The sequence below is a fragment of the Porites lutea genome, chromosome 7 (genome assembly GCF_958299795.1).
Source record: "Porites lutea chromosome 7, jaPorLute2.1, whole genome shotgun sequence".
Classification (NCBI taxonomy): domain Eukaryota; kingdom Metazoa; phylum Cnidaria; class Anthozoa; order Scleractinia; family Poritidae; genus Porites; species Porites lutea.
In genome coordinates, this window is record NC_133207.1 from 22,080,001 (window position 1) to 22,103,402 (window position 23,402).

The following is a 23,402-nucleotide window of genomic DNA, read 5'->3' on the forward strand; positions in this document are numbered from 1 at the left end:
CCCGGGTTAAAGTTAAATCTTAACTCATGCTTTTATTTATACATACCATGTAGTATAGGGAAGTGGGGATAGGTAACGTCTCTTTTTTTAAGGGGAGAGTTCCTACAAATAATTTTACATAGTTTATATATTAAATTCCACTTACCTCGTTATAAGTGGCGCGAAGTGCGGAAAATTCCTGAGATAATTCATCTGTGAATTCCTCGAGCTTCCTTCTTTGTGCTTCATTATCAGCTTCCAAATTAAGGATCCTCTCCTGTGCTATCGAAAGGTCACGTTCTGTTTTCTAAGAAATGAATAAACCTTAAATTAGCTTGAAACTTTCTCATAATCAATCGATGCCTCATAGCTGGTAGTCGTTTGTGCAGGAGGAGCGTCATGCGTCACGACAGTAAAAACGGCTGCAAGGGAGACTACAAATTTGTTAACGTTTTAAGGAATAAGAAAAAAGTCATACCAAGAGAACCCGGTTTATCTTGCCGCCTTCCTTCTCCAATGATTGCTTCATGGCATCCAAGGCATTCTTCTCCTCCTCAATTTTCTTCCACCTTGAATTTACAACGAAAATAAAAATATCCCTGATGTCAGAATGGACGATTCTTGGACATGATCTTAATTGAAAATTCTTCCACTAACAGTGGCGGATCCAGGGGGAGGACCTGGGGGGTCGGAAACACCCCACCCCCCCCCCCTCCCATCAGACCTGACGCTTGTTTGAAGCAGCAATTCTTCATCGACAGAATCGTATATCACTGTTTTTCTTTATGAACGCGCCATAACCACAGGGATTTAAAAATGTAATTGTTTTGGGTAACCTCCGATTAATGAACTGTTTGCTTCGCTCGCAAAGTAATACTTGCCTCGCCAATGCCGACCGGCGTTCACAGGTTGAGAAACACGTGGTCGTCTTTGTGAGAAGTAATTTGTCACCAAAAAGTTCAACAGGCCTTTCTGAACCAAACTCCCCCCCCCCCCTCCCCCCTTTCCCAATTAAAAATTCCTGGATCCACGGTCCGCCCCTGGCCACTGAATCGAAATAGTAGTAAGGCATTAAAAATATTCTTACATGTCTTCGGCAATCTCTCTTGCTTTTGTTTGTTCCTTGATCTGCGTAAATTGTATACGAAATATATCTGGTTATTAACTAATTATCGTTGTGCATGAAAATTCAAAACAAACAGCAAACAATTATTTCCAAGCACTGTTTTCTGCCTGTTGCTCACTCAATGTTTTCCCATTGAGGCGAAACTGATTACCCATTAATTTTGGCTTCTTTTTCAAGTCTATATTCGTTACAGTAATAGAAGAAAAAATAGTTCAACCTTCAAACAGAACTTTTTTGTTTGTTTTTTTTATATCTTCTTCAAAACTCCACAGGAGAATATGAATATGGTTAAAAATCCCCTAGTTTATCACATAATTGACATAAAAGCAGCAGTATCATCTACTTCTCTCAAGGCGCCCTGTCAGACTTTGTTGGGTTCTCTATTTATCACAATTGCCCTTGTCTCCTATCTTACCTCATTTTGTTGTTGTTTGTCTTTGATTTCAAGATCACTGACTCTTCTTGATTGTCGTTTCAATTTCAGGGAGAATTCTTCTCTTTCTTTATCCAGAGTTTGTTTCATTTCTCTGTGTAAAAAACAGAGCAAATACTTTAGCCTTGATTATATACGAAAGTCCCCAGTAGGGTTCTTTAATCCCGTAATCCCGCGGGCCATTTGGGCATTCTAACTCACGTGCATACATAAAATCCCGAATCTTGTCCGATTGTGCTTCAAAATCTCGAATCCCGAGCTTCAAATAAGGGAACTATCGGATCCCGAAAAACCTATAGAGTGTTTTCACAATCATGACGTCACGGCGGCCATATTGGTGTCCCAAAACAATGAAACGGCGGCCATGTTGGTGTCCCAAACGAGTCGGCCTGTGGGAGTTAAATTCCTTTCTTATGCAAACGCTTTCTTTTGTTTCAATACATTTGCATAGATGCTGGCCACGTGAATGAAAACACTTTATTGGGAACCCTCTATCTACCACCTCATCATCAATCTTAACCTCATTAGCAGCTGTTAGCCTGCACACAGACGTTGTTTTATTTTTTTTTTGTTCTTCTCAGAAAACATCGGCGAGCGAGCGCGCGAGAACGAGCGCGGAGCGCGAGAAAAAGACACGACTACCCCCTTGCGCTGGCGGTCAATAAATCTCCTTCGGTTTATATTTCATTTCCCGCGCTCGACGGACTTTAAAGAGAAAATAGAGGGTCTGTGTACAGGCTAGGGAGCCGCAAGATCCGAGAGCATTGGTGACGAGATTGGTACCGTTTTTGGGCACGCGTTTGGTTTCATCCCAAGCATGATAAAGTAGAAATTGCTTTGATCGGATATCAAATGAAGCCCTCTTAAATAGCCAGAAATGGAGCCTACAATCAAACGTGTGCTTATCAAGTATTGCACAAATGATTAAAAGAACTGAGAGGTTTGTTTGATAAAAATGCGGTGCCGGTTATCTTTGCCACGTTAACTGAGGTAGAATATGTACATGTAACTCCATTGACACTTCAAACGCCGCTAACGATAAGACAAATAAATTGGCTAGCACGATCTGTCAACTACAAACTAAAACCTACTCGAGACGTTTTTGAATAGTCTTGGTGGTGCCGGTCTTTTCTTCTTGTTTCTTTTCCTCATCTTGTTGTTGTTTCACACTTTCCTGATGTTTTGTGGCAACTTTCCACTGCTGTGTTGCATCGTTCTGCTGTTGTGTCGCAACTTGCTGCTGCGGTGTCGCAACTTGCTGATGCTGTGTCGCAACTTGCTGATGCTGTGTTGCATATTGCTGCGGGTGCATTGCGGCAAATTGCTGTTGAGCTGCATATTGTTGTTGTGCTGCAGTCGTAGTCCAGTATGGTTGACTGTGGGACAAAATAAAACGGAGCTAACGCGAAAAGTAATGATAGCATTATTTATGTGAACAATTTGTTTCTGTCTGAGCCAATTGCATAGATTTACCATGAATGTTTACCTGACAACAGCAGAACGTGGAAGTCATTTTTGCATAAAAGGCTTATGGATAGGTGCGTAAAAAGTAAAAACTTACATAAATGGGGCATGACCTGGCTGCAGTTGAATTCCGCCAGCCCAACCTTGCTGAACTGCAGGATTATACGGGAACTGTTGGTACTGAACGGGAACGGGCTGGAAAAAAAAAAATTTTAACTTTTATAATACCCTACTGTCAGCCATGTAATAGTCTCAGTTTATGTCTTCTTAAAATAATAAGTTTGATAATTTTGCAGCGAGTGAAAGGTCTTTTGCCTTTGAACTAAGTTTACAGTCAAATTTCAGTATAATTTTCTTGATTTTGCTTACAAAAAGACCACTTTGACTCTATCTACTAACTGAGAGAATAATAAAAGATTCAAGATCCAAGAAATGGCTTTCCTCAGCTCAGAGCAAGGAACAAAATTTAAAAGGCTATCCCAACTTACTTTCTACGAACCAAGCTCGGTCCCACTGTTCTAAGGGAGAGGAGAGAACCCTGGAAACAGATTTCATTGTTAACGGACCGGGTTTTCGCTTTACAAATAACAAGGACCTTAATACGATCCGACAACGGCGAAGTCCATGAAAACGTCGCTAAAAAACAGACTTCGCATCACTGTTTTAAATTTTTTCGCGATTATCTCAATTCGCCCTGTTACTTAAAAGAAGGGCATTTTGGCTGAAGAGAGGGAAACGCGCTCAAGTTCGGACAGAGATGGTAGAATTTATCGCCTTGCCGTTCCAAAGTAAACTTAAAATTTGGTCATTTTACTTGGTAGTTGTGCAGTGAAGGCAAGAACTGCACGAAAAAGCGTGATGCACGTGCAGAGTTGTTATTTTGCTCATTAAACCTATTGTTTTTTACCTTCCCGTTGCCGCCGTCGTCGTGGGTTCGTAAGGTCACTAATCAATTACCTGAACGCCATAGTAACGCAATGGGATTTCTCCTTGCGGGTTCCAGTAAGGATCTCTTCCACCATTTTCAATGTGATCAACTGAAGATAAAACCAAAACACCTTAAGGTGAATAATTTTTTCCAGTGGGAAATATTTTTTTTACAAAGAAAACAGTTGAAAGAGGAAAAGTAAAAAACAGCTGCAGAAGAAACTCAGGACACGTTACCTGGCGGTTTAACGCCGTTCGTTTCCCATAGCAACGGATTTTTGTCGCCGGGTTTAAGTCTTATAGCTGTAGAAAAAATATATATGCCGTTATACAAATATCAATTAACCAAGAGTGAGAACATGCAGTGGTGATCAAATACTATACTAGATCTAAAGGATCATTGGAAAATATTTTAGATAAAATTGTAACTGATAAAAAACAATCGAAAAGTTGCAGATAAAACAGCTTGGCGATCACAACTCATACTTGTTAATAATGTGATTGGTATGGACTGATAACGTTACGGTTACCGATTCATTTGTAATGTGTTTGGTTACTCTCATAAGCTTCAGCAAGAGTTTATAGTATATTTTATGGTCAAATGCTGAATTTTAAGACCAATAAAAACTATAACTACTTGAACAAAACTCGAAGAAAATATATATTCAAAAAATCTATACGCAGCAAAGGATTAAAAGGAAGTCGACAGTAAGTACCTTTTGGTCTAATAAGGTCGGTCCGTTGTCGAGTTATTTGAGCATAAATGTTAAGCTCAGAATATACGGAAGATATTGAGAAACAAGCCGGCATGATTAGTAGGAAATATATTTTATGGTTGATTTGTTCGATCGCAAGGATTCTCAGAATTCTTTAAGGGGGCAAACAAAGTTAAGTCAAGAGTAACAACAACGCTCCCCTCCTCACAAAAAAGAAAATACTTTGAAAAAGAACTTTTTAATTTCAGATTTTGCCAAGCCTAACTCGCAGAACAGCTTTGCGGGGAAAGTGCAATCAGATTAGTAGATGATATACAAATTATCAAGATTAATCGCTAGATGGAGAATCCATAGGAAAAAACTAAGAAATAAAAACTTGCTTCAAACTACCTTCTTTATGATCCGGCTTCTTAGCGAGATTCTTTTCATCAATCTTTTTCTGAAGAGCTGTGGCAAAAAAATTAACATAGTTAATAAGTTATAATGAGTGGAGCCTAAGTCTTTACCGTCAACCGTCCTGATCAGCTACATGTAAAAATGTGGGGAAAGATTTACACTTATTAATAAATATACTGGCAGAATAAATTCAGCTCAGCATTTTACGAACAAAGAGTGCCATAAAAATTCAATTTTTCCAGACTCTCTTGGCGAAACCGTTCTTTATCTTTGGAAAAGTTTGCCTTTGAAAGATGGTATTACGCCAAGAAGGCAAATGAAAAAGAATTTAATTAAAACGTTGCGCGCGCAACCTCGAGGCTGTTACGGGAAATCAGGAATTTATTTTTCGCCGCGCGATAGACTTCTCCTCAAATCCAAGGAGTGAAAACAATTTTAAAAGACGAAAGAACAACCACCAAATATGTTACTATATTTAAGGCTCTTACTATTTATTTCCTCTATTCATAATTTTCTTGTAAGAAATGTTTATTGTTCCCCTAAGGATAGCTAAAGTTTTAGACCAGCAAATTCGCACAAAAACTTGGAATTCGCTGAGAGAAAGATATTTTTTTAGCCAACAAAAAAGCGTACCTTTTGGTAAAGGAGGTGGCTCCCAGTATGGATTAACCTCTCCAGGTTGAACATGAAAAGCTGTGGAAAGAAAAACAAATGTTAGTAAATGAAAAAAATCATTATTGCTAGCAAGACTTACAAGAAAAGATTTTGAAAGAGTTTATCGATCAAAATTGTATAATTCGAGAACAACGGATAAAATATTATAGCTACTTATACCTTCACTTATAGAAGCCATTGTTCCGGTTTTGGGTAAAACTTATATCCTCAAAAATCGCAAATTACGACTCCGAATATAAACACAACTTAGTCGTACAAAAAGGCTCAGTCGAGTTACTACACTCACGAATTACTCGACGTCATAAAGGCTTCGAATTACCATGTATGGCATACTCCAAAAATGCGCGCGCGCTCTCTCGTCTTCTTTTCCTTGTTATAAGGCAAAAACGTTTATGAATGTCACCGAGAGTTACAACCAATTTAACAAATGGAAAGGATTACTTCAGGCTATTTTAAGTGTATTTCACATAGTTTGGTGAACACAGTTAGGAGTACAGATGCGCGCGTATGTCACAGTTAAATTTCAAATGTACGTTGACAAATTTGCGCGCGCAACCTGTAGGCGCTTTACAGGGAGTGGCTGAGAGGATTTGAACTCCCAACAAACGAAAACAAATCCAGCAAGTGTTGCAAGTGGCCAGCGGGAAACTTGAACCCGGGACCGTCAGATTGCGAGTTCCTACGCGCTGACCCCTCGGCAGCTCCAACTCATCTTTCAAGAAAAAAAATCACGGAAAATGAAATCCAAATTACTTCGTTACGCGAGCGACCACGCTCTCTGTTGTGTCGTGGTGTATTGTGGGAGATGTGCAAATGGCGTATTGTAGCGATCGGTTGCTGTGTTGCATGGTGTTTTAATTTAAGACACGAAAATGACTACTCTCAAGGAAGATACTTAAAAGTATCTTCCCTGATAACAGCTATGTACATGCCTTAACGAATATCTCCACAAAAAAATAAAAAAATTAAAAATCACAGCTCCAAATGTAAACACTACTTAGACGTTCAAAAAAATCAGTCGAATTACTACTCTAAGTTCACAAATTATTCGACACTATAAAGGTGTAAGTAGCCTTATTTTATATTATTATATTATTTGGGGTCAAAAAGCCGTGGCTGTTTTATCGTTTTTGTGCCCCGCTTAAAATTTTTGCCCCACTAGACCACTACTAAGTAAAAAAATGTCACACCGAAAATTTACCGATCATACCCGATTAAAGGTCGAACCCCGCTAATCGAAACACAAAAGAATGTGATAAACAAAAGCACTATTGTCTACCAAATATCCAACCTAATCAATAGGAAAAGTTTGATACGCAGGAGACATAAATTTCAGGTTTTTCATGGGGAATATGCCCGCAGACCCCGCATTATAACCATCCGGCCATATAGATGGCACCCCGGTCGCTGAACAACTTAAGACGTTTACTTGTATTACCAAAAATTATGAAGCCTTGAAAATCGGTAACTTAGAAGAAGTTAAGTACCTTCCCCGCGGATAGCAGCCATGTTCGTGCTTGAACGAATATCTCCACGGAAAATCAAAAAATCATAGCTCCGAAGTAAACACAACTTAGTCGTTCCAAAAAACTCAGTCGAATTACTACTCTAATTAAATTCACAATTGTAAATTATTTGACGTTATAAAAGACTAGCCTTATATGGCTTATTCCAAAAATGCGCGCGCTTTAAACTTGTTATGTGCTGTTTCAAATAATCACAAAAATTTTCTATCGGACTTTAAGAACTAATGTAACATTTATAAGAAACAGGTTCATGAGTTTTGTGTTTTATGCGATTGTATTTCTCGATAATTTCTTAGTACATCTGGTAATAAACATGGGTGCGTGACACGATTGAATTACAGGGCCAGCGGAGCAGTTTTCAAAGTGCGGAGACCGATCCACCTCTTTGGAAGTGTGTTTGGGGGGAGGGAGGTTGTGGGGTTGTGGACTTTAAAAATGGTTGACCTGGTATCGACTCAATATTTTTAACACAGTTGCAACTCATCAATCTTTTTTGTAAAATAGTTTCACAAACGAGAAAGGAGTTAGTAAAAAAAAAATGTAACCATGCACAGCAGCATCATGATTTTCGCGTACTGCATAAGTTTTCCCGTTCTCTCCTTTCGGCTTTGTTTAGAACCTTTCTTTAGTCATTGTTGAACGGAGCCTTGTTTTTAACCTGCCGAAAAGGGCATTTTCCTGCTGCGATGGTTGCACGATTTACCATCAGAAGCTTGCAGATCAGGAAAAAATTTCATTTATCAATATCATACTCTGCTGAGGTAATTCTTAAAACTTCCTCATGTTGTCTACCATGTCATCGAGTTCAATTTGTTTTAAGAAATCGTAGCTCCGTGGAGATTTAAGAACCTTGATTAAAAAGACTCCATTGTTTGTGCGTATTATACTACATCACCTGGCTGGTGAAAACGCAGAAGTCTACGACTAAGCGCAGTTTTGTAAAGATAGTCGTTTTGAGGCTTACCAACCAAGAGAGAATGGGGTACCTCACCTTATGATATAGGATCGAAGCTAAGAGAGAATGAGCAAGGACTTAGATCATTCTCTCTTGATCGAAACGGATCAGATTGGATGCTTCGGTGGAGTCCGCCAGTCGAATATTCGTATTCCATCAAAGATTGCTTTTATTTGAAAATGTTTTTTTTTTTCAAAAAGTGTGGGGGGGGCAGGGTCCCCCCACCAGCCCCTCCCCCTGCGCAGGCCCTGTAATTAACATTGTGAAAAATTAGCGCTCGCAGCCGCTTTACGGTCACAATCTTTGCCTGTAATGTTTTACGTATCACGATTGTCGCAAATCCAGGCTTAGTTCTGGTATGCTCTGTTTACTATCAACACATTCGATTTTTTCCAGACATTTCCCGCTTATAACTTCTTTTGTGAAAAATTAAATGTTGTCACAGTCTTGGATGGTGTGTGCCATAATCATGAAAGTAAAATAAAAATCCAAAACAAAACAAATCAAAAAATGATAAATTTTTTAAGGCCCTCGCCATTTACTAAGTACCAATTATGACTATTTCTTACGTAAACTCGGTTATCACTTTAGAAATAGATGAAAGAAAGCCCTGAAAATCGAACTACAAGTCTTGGGACACCCTGTCTATGAGAACTTATATTTTGTCAGTCAGTGACACAGGCTTACCTTCAGTTCTATTAAAGGCAACGATCCCCAGAATGGACTCATTTCTACACCTTTAGAGAGAATAAAATGCTGGTAAACGCATGAACTCACGATTATCATTAAGTTAGAGATTGAAGAGCGCCTTAAAAACGTCTCATGTAAGAGTTTAAAGACCGCTTTAAAAAGTCTTGAGCAGGAGTTTGAAGGCCACCATATAAAGTGTTATAGAGAAAAATTTTAAATCCCAGACAACCAAAAAAAATTAGTTCTAGTTACCTTACTTGACAACAGCGTCGTGCTGGCTTTGAGGTTTAAAAGGTACATCCTCTAAAATAATAACTGTGCTAGCAAACTAAAGTTCTTCCATGCATTCCAACCAGTACAATAGTCGGAAATAAACCAGTTAATCCTTTTTGTGTGTGTTTTTGGTTGGAATACGGTTAGAAATACACAAGCGCGCGTGACACATTTAAATTTCAAATGGTGACCAATTTGGGCGCGCAACCGTCATTTTACGTGCAGGTTACCGAAATATCAGGTCATAACAGTGTAACCGTTGGCATGCTTGAATTTAGATGAAATTTGTGAATATCTAAAAGGCTTTCTCAGCCTGCTCAAGAAAGAATGCACGATATAATAGACTGATAGGTCTGTGAATAGGCCACTTGCACTAAGAGGTCACGTGACCAATGCTCCCTTAAACAATAAGTTGGAATCTGGCTGATGCCAAAAATTGACAGAGCACATAAAAATTATCATACACCCGAAACTTGAGAGGAAACGCATTTAAGAAAGATAGTTTATGCCACTTTGAGTTTTCAACAAAGTTACTAGTATCATTTGTATTGGCCGCCATGTTGGAGGGCATACTCTTGCCCTCCAACATGGCGGCCAAACCTACTTTTTGCTTATATCTTGTCAAACGTTTGATAGTTACGCGTGATGTGCTGTAAACGGTACCACATCATCTTTTCAACATTTTCCGTGAAGTTTAAGTGCAAAATTTGTGTTCAGAAAGAGGTAATTCAAAATTTTAAAAATCACATTTTGGTCACGTGACCAGCTACGAACTTACTCATTTTAAGAAAATGATGCGGGTTTGAAAAACCAAATCACTATTATTTTGTTTAAGATATGATCCACTTACCATTTTTCGAAGGCAAAATCAGATAACTTTCATTTTCATAAAAACGATGTCACATGACCTCTTAGTGCAAATGGCCTATTAACCTTGTAGCCGCGCCTTGTTCGAAACGAAAAAGACTGGTCACCAAAGACGGCCAAAAAGGCGCGTGAAAGCGGTTGAGAGTATTCATACCCAGAACTCGTCAATTTTACTTCTTTTTTAAAGGTTGTTTGAAGATGAGATGATGCTTATGATAAGCTCTGCTGCCGTTTGGCAAAGCTTTCTACTCGCAGCATCCATTTGCAGCAATCCCTCGCGAAATCTAAGGTGGTTCGCATTCAAAACAAGGCGCCGAATCTACGAATAAAACCTTAAGCTCGAGTTTTTTGTTTTATTTTATGTTTTCTTTTTGAGCAGCATGACTAGAGTGTAGCTAAATGTCGTGGGTCGTGGGTCGTGGGTAGAGGTCGTGGGTAATGAGTGTTTAGGATTTGACTGATTTGGCGGGATATTTTTGATTAAACGTGAACTTCTCATTACGACAACTGTAGTCTCTCGGACCTCTTTGTGGCTTGGAGGGGGGTACGTTAGGAAATTTTTGGGTAGGGATGTGCCCGTAGGACCCTTAGCCTATACCAGAGCTAGTTCAGCTGAATTTTGCTACCCTATACTAGACTAAACACCCCAAATTCCCCCAATCGTACAGTAACTTTTAGGCTGAGTTGCGTAAATTTAAACTTGCTGATTTGATTCTTTTGTATTTTTATTTGCAATTCCTGGTTTTCCTAGTCTAGACAAGTCTAGACTAAAATTGTCAACCAATTGATCAGTTTCTTGGAAAATTATACCCTATTCCAGACCCAAACTCCCTGATTTGTATACCTTATCCCGGAGTAAACTGTTTGAAAACCATATCCTTCATAGTGGCACATACCTATACAGGCCAAGTATATCGCTTGTGGCAGTATTCATGCCGGCGTAAATGAGAAGCGCGAGAATTAAAAATTAAAAATTAAAAATTTCTGTAGGTTTTGCTAAATTATACCTTTAATGCAGATATAGTTGTACAAATACATTGTGCAACTCAATATAAGCGTCTACCTTCCATCGCAGTACGGCTATCCAACTGAGAGAAATAGCCCTCATGTTTGATTGCGTCGGACGAGCAAATTTCACCACCAAGCATGCATCGTGTGTAAGCAAAATTCTTCGCATTTGCACTCTTTATGCGTGGGTATTCTTCTGTACTGCCGTTGGAATTCAAAACTTCGCAACTTTATATTCTGAAAATGAGACTTGGTGGTGAACTTTACTCGTCTGATGCAAACATGTATCGGGGCTATTTTGCTCGAGGAGAGTTTCACTAAATCTTACTGCAACGCGACACGACGCGATAAGCATTGATGATTTTTATGGCGAAGTGCAAACTGGTAAGAATTGTTGGTGACTCATTTAGCAAATATAATTTACTGGGCAGGAACAAAACTCGGGCCTGCTCCACTCATTAATATATAGATACTAGAATATGCTACTAATATGATACTAAGAACTGGATGGGTGACCAACCGCGAATATTGTCTTAAAGGTCCATGCGTTTTTCTTTCCTTTCTTCTTCTTCTTTTTTGCGTATTATGTGGTGTTATTGTTAACAGTGTATTGAAAAGCAGATTAAGCATTATTTCGGCGTCCGGTTTTAGAAAAAGACAAAAAAAAAAGAACAAATATGGCCCGGTGCAGTTCGCCTGAAAATAATTATTCTTCGGGCCGTAATACAGAGCTGAAACTTTGCAGCCTTTGATCTACATATATCGGCGGGGATGGGTTTTCGACAGTGAACGATCATAATGCCTCTGATTCCAATCTCCTGTTCCTCTGTCTCTTGTTGTCGGCGTTGCCTTCGCTGTGCTAAGCGATGTTCCTTCTGCCCCGCGGTTTCTTGTTGACGTCTTCTCCTTCGTTGTTCACGCTGAATTTGAAGTCGGCGTTCTCGCTCCAGAGGATTTTAGGTGGAAAATCTTCCTGGGCGAGGACTTGGAGCCACTTTGTTGTGCTTGTGTGTCATTTGCATGGGAAATTGTTCGTGATTCACCCATGGTAAACTTTCATTCACAGACGATGAATAAACACATCAAAATGCACCTTGGTCATCGGCGGCGAAGTCTATGTTGCCTGGAAACGCAAAATACTGCATGATGTCATTGGCGGACACCAAGCATATATTCAGAGAAAGAAAGATTTATTTATGAAGCCTCGAATTTCGCAGCTGGCTAGACCACGCGTGATTAGCAGACTGCGTGCGCGTTTCGCGCGCGACAAGATTATAAAGTCGCTACGCTCGGAATAACAAGAGAAACCATTGTCTGGTAAGTACAGGGTGTTTCAAAAGTTCGTTCCGATTGTAAATTGCATTTTGCGTAAAGCATTTAATGCTTCTTTAGGCAAATGTAAACTGAATCAGGTAAGAAATTTATCTAAGTAACCGTTCAAAGCAATTTCAAACTAAAATTTGAAGAAATAATAATATTTTTGAAGTATGCTCCAAATGTGCACGTACGCGACTTTTTTCGCGCCATATTTTTCCTGCCCATTTTGTAGGTTTTCTATTTTCGACTTTTTTTCCGTTTTCTTTAATTTTCACCTCTCTGACGCAAAAATGAAGGCCTACACTGTTTGCCCTAAAGCTGAGGCATCTATATTTTTGGTTCTCTGACCATTCAGTCAAAGAAATTGTTAAACTGTTGACTAAAGTCTGAATGATATAAGTGAACAAGTGGTCGAAAGTAAAGACTTTAGAAGACAAACCAAGGATTGTATGGCCGTCTTTTTTTAAATGTGTGAGAAATGTTATCGAAAAAGCTGTAAGTATATGCGTAATAAATCTACAAGACAGAAAGGTAAAAAAACTTTAACTTCCCAATATCAAAGTTTCGGGCAAAGATTGGAAAGCCTTGAAGACAAAAAGGCGGCGCACATGCAGACATGGTGTCAGAAGGATTTGGAAACTTTATTGCAAAGCGCGACCGGCTAGCAAACTCACATGATGTGAACCCTCTGGAGGCTATCTGGATTATCGTTGACGAAGAAAAAAAAAACAAAGAACCAGCCCCCAAATAACTGGACGAGCTAAGGCAGCGACTATGCTTCGCTTGGAAAAGTGTTTCTTTAGACACACTTTAAGTGCTCGTACATTCTATACCTCACCATGTCAGAAAACACAAAGAAAGACGTTCTGGTTAGCGATATTTCGGTTATACAATGTTATATGAATAATGAATAACATACTAAGTTTTACAATAGGTATTTTAAAAAATCAGTGAAATTTGAGCGAAGAAGAAATCGGAACGAACTTTTGAAACACCCTGTATATATAGATGAGGTGGTCTGAGCTAGAGTTTTTTACCTGCCTTAACCAATTTTTTTGGCTTCGTAACAGTCCTGTCTTAAGACAAATTGGTTTGGTGTTTTCTCAGCTTAAGAAATGACCGGTCTTCTTGTTAGCTTTGAAAGTGGTCAAACTTTTAGCCACGTGCAAACGGACGCAACGAATCCCAACATTATTCTACCCACAAAGTTGGGAGTTGTTAAGTTTTGGCCACTGAAAACAATTAGGAATATGGCATTGCTCATATTCAAATGACTTGCATTGCTGGTTTACACGTAACGTCACAGCGGCTATGTTGGTGATCACGAACAGAATTGTTTAATATCTGCTCTGGGAACTAAAAGCCGTTTTCATATAAATTCTTCAAAACATTGTTTATTGTATTGACCACCAACATGGCTGCCTTGTCATGTGACTGCAAACCAAGCATAACGGCCGCAGATAATGATGACATTTTTTTTTGAGAGTTTCAATCCGCGGGGACAAAAACAGTTGAGACAACTTGAGACACTTTGCTTTAAACTTTAAAAGGGAAATGAAGCTCTTACCATCTCACCCGCTCCAAGCAATGTTTGTTTAAAGCTAGAAAACACAACACCAATTCAAACTCCATAACATTTTTTTAATCTAACACAACTCCTTGCGATACTATGGGCAAATTTTTACAACGTGATAATATCGTCCGAACTAGTATTAGCCTCGTCTCACATATCCGATTTTCTTCGAAAACAGAGCTTTCTTTTCTCCCGTTTGGCCTGCCGTCCACATGCACGTATCTGGTGTACACGGTCACCGAAAAAACGCATCTTTTCAAAACCACTCTCTAAAGTGGAGATTTTTGAAAACGAGGGCTCATCTTTTTTGTCGATGATCTCATACAGTCATAATAGTTCATGCCCTGTAAGTTTTTTTGATCGCATTTCTAAGTGTGGACGCATACTGTTTTTGGAAAACTGAGAGGAAAAATCTCCGCTTTGAAAAATATCCGGATATGTGTGGAGATAAGGCCTTAGTCTAAACAAACAGTAAAAACAAGTTTGCTGTATTTGATTTTGTTCTACAACGATTTTTGTCTTCTTTTTTTTTATTTTTTTTTTGTTTTTTGTTTTGCTTTTAGTTTTTTTTTTGGTTTTCAGTTCATATTTTATTATATTTTTTAATTTTATGTGTGTCGTTATTTTTCTTTATTTTCTTTTTGCTTTTGTTTTTTGTTTTGTTTTTGTTTTTTTTTTGGTTTTTTGTGTTTTGTTTTGTTTTGTTTTTTTTTTTTTACCATATAGCTCTTTTTTATTGATTTTTATTGTTCGTTGTAGTTGTTTTTGTTGAAAATTTACGTGCGCCTTTAGTATTTGAGGAACAGGTCAATCTAGAGTTTTGACTATTTCAGCGAAATACATGCAGTAATTAAAGCTAAAAAAGGATGACTTAAACGGAAGAAAACAAAATCGTAATGTACTTCGTAAAGGAGTTACTGTCAGGGGTCGTAGCTGGACTCAGAACGGTGATTGAGAAAAAAGTTTTTTATTGTCTAATAGAACTAAATTATTCATTAGGAAGCATGTAGACACTGCACACACTCAGTGATGAATGGGGTGTTTGTCCATCTTTATCTTCCAAGCGAGTTTTTACAACTTGAGAATATCACCCTAACTGATATTGGCCAATACAACAAGTCAAAACCACAGCTAGTTAAACCTTGTTTTGTTTCTATTTTGTTTATTTTTTATTTATATTTTTGTTTTGTGTGTGTGTGTTTTTTTTTCTGCTTGTTTCTTTTTTGTTGTAGTCTTTTTGTAATATTTGATTTGTTTTTTTGTTTTATTTTGTTTGTTTGTTTGTTTTTTTTTGCTGTTGTTGTTTTGTGTTGCTTAATGGCCATTTTTTGGTACGTTGAAATTGTTTTCTTCAGTTTAATTTGTTAGTTGTTCTTTTTCTAAAACCATCTGTTTGAGTTCTAATTATTTGAAGTACCAAGCTAGGATTCCTAAAGGATATAATACTAAAATAAAATCATGAAATTGTAGAACATGCAGCATAGAGATAAAGTATTGATAAACAGGAATGAACAAAACGTAAAAAAACCAAAGCGGATGTGGATCGAGTAATATTGAAAGAAAAAGAATACCCCTTAATACTTCTCCAATACAAAGCTTTTGCCTCAATCTCCATTTTGAAAGTACAGCTACGGCCCTGTCATTATTCTCGCCAACTACCTACTATACCTTCAAGCAAGTACGGTTTTTACGATAGTTCATATTATCTACGATAATTGTACTAAAATATCGTGCAACACGAAGAAATTCAGTAAAGCTAAAAGTTGGTGATCAAAACGAAAGAAACTGTTGCGAATGTGCATCGGATAATACCTATCATCTTTATAGCGACTTAAACGCTGAAGGAGTGGTCTATTTATTTCAAGTGGTATCTGATGATGATTTTATCCAGCAAGGCGAATTTCTTAATCTCAAACCCAGCTCTCGCGCGGCCAAGACAGGGTGAGATCAAGGTACAACAGTTGGGAGTTTCTTTGATGGATTTGAAATTTAAGAATATGAGCATTTACAGATCTCTAAAATACCGTGACCTAGTCCCTTTTAGACAACTTATCTTCAGTAGTTATTGAGAAAGATAATACAGATCAGTTATTGTCATTTTTCCCAGCAGATGTATCAAAAGAAAGATTTCCGTCTCAAGAATACCTTTTCTCTTTTGCCATCCCCCACCCTGTCCCAAACATAGCTGGTAAACTTATGATGAAAATCGTTAGACAGGATCTAATAGCAGTAAAAAGCAGTTTTTTTACACAGATCAATCAATTTCATTCATCTCTGCAGATTTATCTGGGGTACGTTTTCAGTCACAAGAATATCGTTACCCTCTTGCTCCCCCCCCCCCAAAAAAAAAACCCACCCCACCATATCTAAAATATAGGTTGTAAGTTTAAGATAGCAGTTGTTGCGCAGTTTTTAAACAAGTTACTGCTAAATGCGAGTTTTTTAAACAAATCAGTCATCTCCATTTTTCTAAGCAGATTTAACTAAGGCTTCAGTCACAAAATTTTTTTTTTCCCTTCCCCCTACCCCCACACCCTATCTAAAATATAGCCTGTAACTCCCCCCTCCCCCCACACCCTATCCAAAATATAGCTTGTAAGTTCCCCCCTCCCCCCTACACCCTATCCAAAATATAGCATGTTATGATGAAAATCGTCGAAAAGTGTTTACGATGAAGCGTTTCATCCTTCGGAATTTTCCAATGACTCCACCATAATATCGCAGATTGTAATTCTGAAAAGGAGAGAACAACTTTAATAAATAATTTTTAAATGTATCGTACTATGTCTGTAAAACCTATTTTTTGGGGGGGGCGGGGGGGGTTGCTCAACTCAACCCGTACATCATAAGATAATGTTAAACTGGGGAAATTCTCCGGAAAAAATCTTTCGAAAAAACAATTAAAGACAAATTCCAATTTTTTATTTACCTACCTGTTCTTTGAGAAGTTCAACTTCTTGCATAAGCAGAACGTTTTGCTTCTTAAATGCAGCTAATTCTACCCTGAGGGTCTCGTTATTTCTGAAAACGACAGAGGTTAAACAGTAAAAAAAAATAAATGAATAAATAAATAAATAATATGCCTACCTACATGTTACCCTTAGACTTGGACTCGTCTTGAAACATCTTGCACCCACATCCCTAACGGTCAAACTTACAGACCTGTAAGATCTGGGTAGCGAAGGCCTTTAATTTTAAGTACGAATAAAATACATGTAACTATTTCGGAATTTCGGACTGTTATGTTCGCGAAAATATAAGCCAATTTCTTTATAAAAATCAAAACTTCTGCCTTGTCCGTCCGTATATGTGAGCATTTTTCAGCTAGCGGAAGAATAAATCAGTCAATACATGCAAAATATTGGTTACCATTAATTTTGTTGCCATATATTGTGATTGATTTAGCTCTTCCGCCTTTGATTACCAATCCGACAAACTCACTTCAACTATATTGTGATCGACAGCCTTGTAAGTTGATCGAAACGCTGGTTTCACTAAACATCATAAACCTCTGCCCTTGTTATTACGACGCCCACAGGCCTTCCCTGGTAAGGTTCAGCCTTTTTATCGAGTGCTAGACTGAAATACTAGAATCGTCATTTTTATTTTTTGGCTTAATAACAAGTAAGTTGTTCTGCCACTTTTGAAATTTTCGTCGTAAAACGATTACCTACAGGCTGCACAAAAAGTTTAAGAAAAAGCCAGAAGGGGCCTATTTCATCCTGGATGTAACTTGGAGTAGAGGACAATAACTTTCTTTTAAAACATGCACACTTAGCTCAGAGTAAAGGTCTAAATTAAAAATTTTTTTTAAGTTGTTGTAGACCGTATTTAATGGCTGCCAAGGATAACAAGGGAGTTACTTACTCTTGCAATTCAATCTTTGCTGCCTTCTCAGACTAAAGTATAAAACGAAAGAGAAGGGATTAAGTTAGGATCACAATCGAGGTTCGTGTCAAAAATCAACTTTTTTAAATGTTCTTTATTTCACGGAGAGGTCATCCTCCGTTTGTACATCGCTGGTACCCTCTATGCGAAGAAGAAGTAATTTTCAATTAATTTAACAGCTTTTATTAATTTTTCATACTTAAATAGTGAATACAAATAAAAACGTAACAAATAAATTTTAAAACACTACAAAACACAAAACATCCAAACAATTTCGACGGCCATGTACACTATATTTTTATTACAACCACAAAAAGAACACAAATAACATACAAACATTCACAATACCATCAAAAAAAGAAAAGGAAAACGTACAACATTGTTGTTGTTGTCTTTTTTTTTTTGTATTCACTAAATAAGTGTGAAAAATTGTTAATAAGTGTCAGTTAATTTCAATATAAGGTAAAGCTCGCTCTGATTGGTCAATTATCCATTTACAATAATAAAATAGTATTCTCTTTTGACCTTTGTCCTTCTAACCAAATATTGTCACGTTAACTGATTGAGTCTATTCATACTTTGTCCGGGTACTTTTTATCCTTCATCTCTGACAATTCAAAGAAAAGCTGTCGCATCAAAGATTGCCAGAACTTCGTTAACGTAGATTTCAAATGGTATATCTATGTGCGGTCAACTCTTCAAAATTCTTAAAGGCCTTAGAACCGAGGCCTTCCGACTGAGTTGAGCAAACTAAGCTGACTAGCTTCCAGTCTTTCATAGGTAGTTAAGAGGGATGTACTTACAGTCATAAATGTAAGCTATACTTTTTCACTTTAAAAAAAAATCAAGTAATTATTATTCTTCTCACCTGAATCTTCTCAGACAGAACAGCTTTGTCTTTCTCTGCACGTTCACAAACCAAATCTTTTTCCTGAGAGCTTTTCTTCCACAACTCACACCGCTGGGCCAAGGAACGTTGCTCTTGATTAGCAATGCCTAAACTGAAATAACATACAAAAAACATATTATTATTTAAATACTATTTAGAAAGACAGAACGTGCACGACGTATGATATACTGACAAATGCTAACGATAATCTTCAGGACAACTTTTTTTCGACCGTATACAACAGTGGGTCTTCTTCATCCTGGATGAAAACCGTTACAAAAGAATCGTCACAAAATGTTACCAAAAAATACAATAAGTACGCGATCGTCAAATGACAGTAAAATAGAGTACCATGTACATAATATGAACCTCGAATTAACCTGGTAAAGCCTGCTATAGATATACTATTATCATATCATTATTGTTTATATTATTGTTTTTTTGGTCAGCTTAGCGGCCAACGAGATTAAAACGACAATGCCAAAAACTCCTGACTCCACATAAATCAAAGCTTAACGGACGAAGCAACATATGATTCTGAGAAGATTCAGTGTAGTATCGAAAAAAAACGGATCTTTGTTATTACAAACTTGCATTGTCGAGAAATTTGAACTCAACTTCAAGATCGAAATACTTTCCGCATGCAGGCACATTTCTTGCGCCAATGGCCCGCGTTATGCCGAAAACAAAACTTTGAGGATTTATTCTACCTAAGAATGTCTTACTTACTCTTCGGTGGTTTTCTGGTAAGACGATTTAAAATAAGCGACCTGCAAGTTTGAAAAACTTTCGTTAGCATTTCATACTAAAGACGAAAAGAATAACAATAAAAATGCGCGTTACATGAGTGTAAAGGTATTTAGCACGAAACTACTAACTGGGACAACTATTTAAGTCTACTACTGGAGACGGAACCGCCGCCGCCGTGGTTATCCAGACCATGCGAAGTTCCAGCCTTCATTTCTTAGTTAATGTACGACCCTGAGTATTGGTCCGGGACCGGCAACATCTCGCTCTCCAAACAAGCGCTTTACCGGCTGAGCTAATCCTGCCGCGGTTCCAAATTCTTCTGCTTTGACTATGCTAATGTATGCTTTCAAAACTCGTTCTTTTCATTGTGGAGTACCCTACAGTAATTTGTTGACAAGTACTACAAAAATAACTTCTGCATAAAATACAGAAACCAGTTCAAAGAAGAAAAAACTGCATCTGTTGATTTTGGCTTGTCCTATAAAACACGTCAATTTTTTGTTAAAAAAGAAGCAATATTCAGTTTGTTCAAGCTACAGACTAAGTACCTCATCTTTCAGTCCATGTATGGTCTGTGAAGAGGTGCTAAAATAGAACAATTTAAAGAAATAATCACTTACTGTGGTGCCTTTTCTAAAGCTTAGGTACCTACTGGGAGTAGTTATCTATTTACTGTAAAAGCCAATAAACTACATGGGATGTGAGTTGTAATTTACTCAAGATCAAAGATGTTCCCCGGGTCCTTGTTGTCACTTATTTTTAGATCCCTGTAGAATGCAACACATTTTTAGTTTTTCGTGGAATCAATTTTGCTATTTTTCCCTTTTTTTCTTTAAATACTTTTATTGGCCTCTTTCTATGTCGTTTCATAAAAGCCTTCATTGCAGCTTCACAACAGAAAATGAAGGAAATTCTGAAAATTTGTTCAATTTGTTCAGATTTGTTCAGTTGTTACAATTTCTAAAAGCAAAAGAGATAAAGCACTTACAGTTCTTCAACTCGCAGCCTTTCTTGCAACTTTGCATCGCAGAGAGAAAACAAAAGACAGAAAATCAGAAATACATGTATACAGTGCAAGCCAATAAATACAACAGCTGTCCTTTACAAACTTTTGGTGCCTTTTAGGCGTGTGTTCTGGAGAGGTGTCCCCGGGTTAAAGTTAAATCTTAACTCATGCTTTTATTTATGCATACCATGTAGTATAGGGAAGTGGGGATGGGTAACGTCTTTTTATGAAGGAGGGAGTTCCTACAAATAATTTTACATAGTTTATATATTAAATTCCACTTACCTCGTTATAAGTGGCGCGAAGTGCGGAAAATTCCTGAGATAATTCATCTGTGAATTTCTCGAGCTTTCTTCTTTGCTCTTCATTATCAGCTTCCAAATTAAGGATCCTCTCCTGTGCTTTCGAAAGGTCACGTTCTGTTTTCTAAGAAATGAATAAACTTTAAATTAGCTTGAAACTTTCGTATAATCAATCGAAGCCTCATAGCTGGTAGTCGTTTGTGGGGGAGGAGCGTCATGCGTCACGACAGTAAAAACGGCTGCAAGGGAGACTACAAATTTGTTAACGTTTTAAGGAATAAGAAAAAAGTCATACCAAGAGAACCCGGTTTATCTTGCCGCCTTCCTTCTCCAATGATTGCTTCATGGCATCCAAGGCATTCTTCTCCTCCTCAATTTTCTTCCACCTTGAATTTACAACGAAAATAAAAATATCCCTGATGTCAGCATGCAGATTCTTGGACATGATCATACATTAAATATTTTCCACCACCAGTGGCGGATCCAGGGGGAGGGCTTTGGGGGTCAAAACCGCTCCCTCCCCCCCATCAGACCTGACGCTTTTTTAGAGCTGCAATTCTTCATCGACAGAATCGTATATCACCGTTTTTTTATGAACGCACCATAACCACAGGGATGTAAAAATGTAATTGTTTTTGTGTACCCTCCTATGATCTGTTCGCTTCTGCTCGCAAAGCAGTACTTGCCGCGCCAATGTCGACCGGCGTTCACAGGTTGAGAAACACGTGGTCGTCTCTGTGAGAAGTAATTTGCCACAAAAAAGTGCAACAGGCCTTTCTGAACCAAACTCCCCCCTCCCCCCCGACCCATTTCCCAATTAAAAATTCCTGTATCCTTGGTCCGCCCCCGGCCACTGAATCGAAATAGTAGTACGTCATTAAAAATGTTCTTACATGTCCTCCGCAATCTCTCTTGCTTTTGTCTGTTCCTTGATCTGCGTAAATTGTATACGAAATATATCTAGTTATTACTGAACTAATTATTATCCTTGTACATGAAAAGTCATAACAAACGGCAAACAAGTATTTCCGAGCACTGCTTTCTGCCTGCTGCTTACTCAAGGTTTTCCCATTGAGGAGAACCTGATTACCTATTAATTTTGGCTTCTTTTTCAAGTCTATATTAGTTACAGTAAAAGAAGAAAATATAGTTCAACCTCCAAACAGAAGTTTTTTTGTTTGTTTGTTTGATATCTTCTTCATAACTACACAGGAGCTTTATATGAATATGGTTAAAAATCCCTTAGTTTATCACATAATTGACATAAAACAGCAATATCATCTACTTCTTTCAGGGTGCCCTGTCACAAGACTTTGGTTGGTTCTCTCGGTTTATCGCAACTGACCTGGACTCCTATCTTACCTCATTTTGTTGTTGTTTGTCTTTGATTTCAAGATCACTGACTCTTCTTGATTGTCGTTTCAATTTCAGGGAGAATTCTTCTCTTTCTTTATCCAGAATTTGTTTCATTTCTCTGTGTAAAAAGCAGAGCAAATACTTTAGCCTTAATTATATACGAAAATCCCCAGTAGGGTTCTTTAATCCCGTAATCCCGCGGGTCATTTGGGCATTCTAACTCACGTGCATACTTAAAATCCCGAATCATGTCCGATTGTACTTCAAAATCTCGAATCCCGAGCTTCAAATAAGGGAACTATCGGATCCCGAAAAACCTTTAGAGTGTTTTCACAATGATGACGTCACGGCGGCCATATTGGTGTCCCAAAACAAAGAAACGGCGGCCATGTTAGTGTCCCAAACGAGTCGGCCTGTGGGAGTTAAATTCCTTTCTTATGCAAACGTTTTCTTTTGTTTCAATAAATTTGCAAAGATGCTGGCCACGTGAGTGAAAACACTCTGTTGGGGACCCTCTATCTACCGCCTCATGAACAATCTTAACCTCACTGGCAGCCGTTAGCCTGTACACAGACGTTGTTTTCTTTTTCTTTTCGTTCTTCTCAAAATTTCGGTGAGCAAGCGCGAAAACGAGCGCAGAGCGGGAGAAAGAAACACCACTACCCCTTGCGCTGGCGGTCAATAAATTCCCTTGCGGTTTATATTTTAAAACCCGCGCGCGACGGACTTTGAAGAGAAAATAGAGTGTCTGTGTACATGCTAGGTAGCCGTAAGATCTGAGAGCATTGGTGACGAGATTGTTACCGTTTTTGAGCACGCGTTCGGTTCCATCCCACGCATGCTAAAGAAGAAATTGCTTTGATCGGATATCAAATGAAGCCCTCTTAAATAGCCAGAAATGGAGCCTACAATCAAATGTATGCTTATCAAGTATTGCACAAATGATTAAAAGCTACAAACTAAAACCTACTCGAGACGTTTTTCAATAGTCCTGGTGGTGCCGGTCTTTTCTTCTTGTTTCTTTTCTTCATCTTGTTGTTTTTTCGCACTTTCCTGATGTTTTGTGGCAACTTTCCACTGCTGGGTTGCATCGTTCTGCTGTTGTGCCGCAACTTGCTGATGCTGTGTCGCAACTTGCTGCTGATGTGTCGCAACTTGCTGATGCTGTGTTGCATATTGCTGAGCGTGCATTGTGGCAAATTGCTGTTGAGCTGCATATTGTTGTTGTGCTGCAGTCGTAGTCCAGTATGGCTGACTGTGGGACAAAATAATTGGAGCTAACGTGA

At 38.2% G+C, this 23,402-nt stretch overlaps 2 protein-coding genes across 2 annotated transcripts; both read right to left on the reverse strand.

Moving 5' to 3' along the window:
- Positions 1-1,062: 1,062 nt before the first annotated feature.
- Positions 1,063-5,894, reverse strand: LOC140944609 (uncharacterized). Its single transcript, XM_073393728.1, has 9 exons — positions 5,876-5,894; positions 5,675-5,734; positions 5,036-5,092; positions 4,167-4,232; positions 3,960-4,039; positions 3,100-3,197; positions 2,630-2,914; positions 1,521-1,632; positions 1,063-1,107 (listed from the first exon to the last, which is right to left on the reverse strand). The coding sequence occupies exons 1-9, from the start codon at positions 5,892-5,894 to the stop codon at positions 1,063-1,065; spliced, it is 822 nt and encodes a 273-aa protein (XP_073249829.1).
- Positions 5,895-16,544: 10,650 nt separating this feature from the next.
- On the reverse strand, positions 16,545-23,143 carry LOC140944610 (uncharacterized). The gene is made up of 12 exons (XM_073393729.1): positions 23,087-23,143; positions 22,123-22,234; positions 21,654-21,694; positions 21,056-21,146; positions 20,744-20,884; positions 20,441-20,469; positions 20,001-20,037; positions 19,432-19,472; positions 18,682-18,814; positions 17,793-17,824; positions 16,859-16,946; positions 16,545-16,658 (listed from the first exon to the last, which is right to left on the reverse strand). The coding sequence occupies exons 2-12, from the start codon at positions 22,228-22,230 to the stop codon at positions 16,566-16,568; spliced, it is 834 nt and encodes a 277-aa protein (XP_073249830.1). The 5' UTR covers positions 22,231-22,234; positions 23,087-23,143; the 3' UTR covers positions 16,545-16,565.
- Positions 23,144-23,402: the final 259 nt, after the last annotated feature.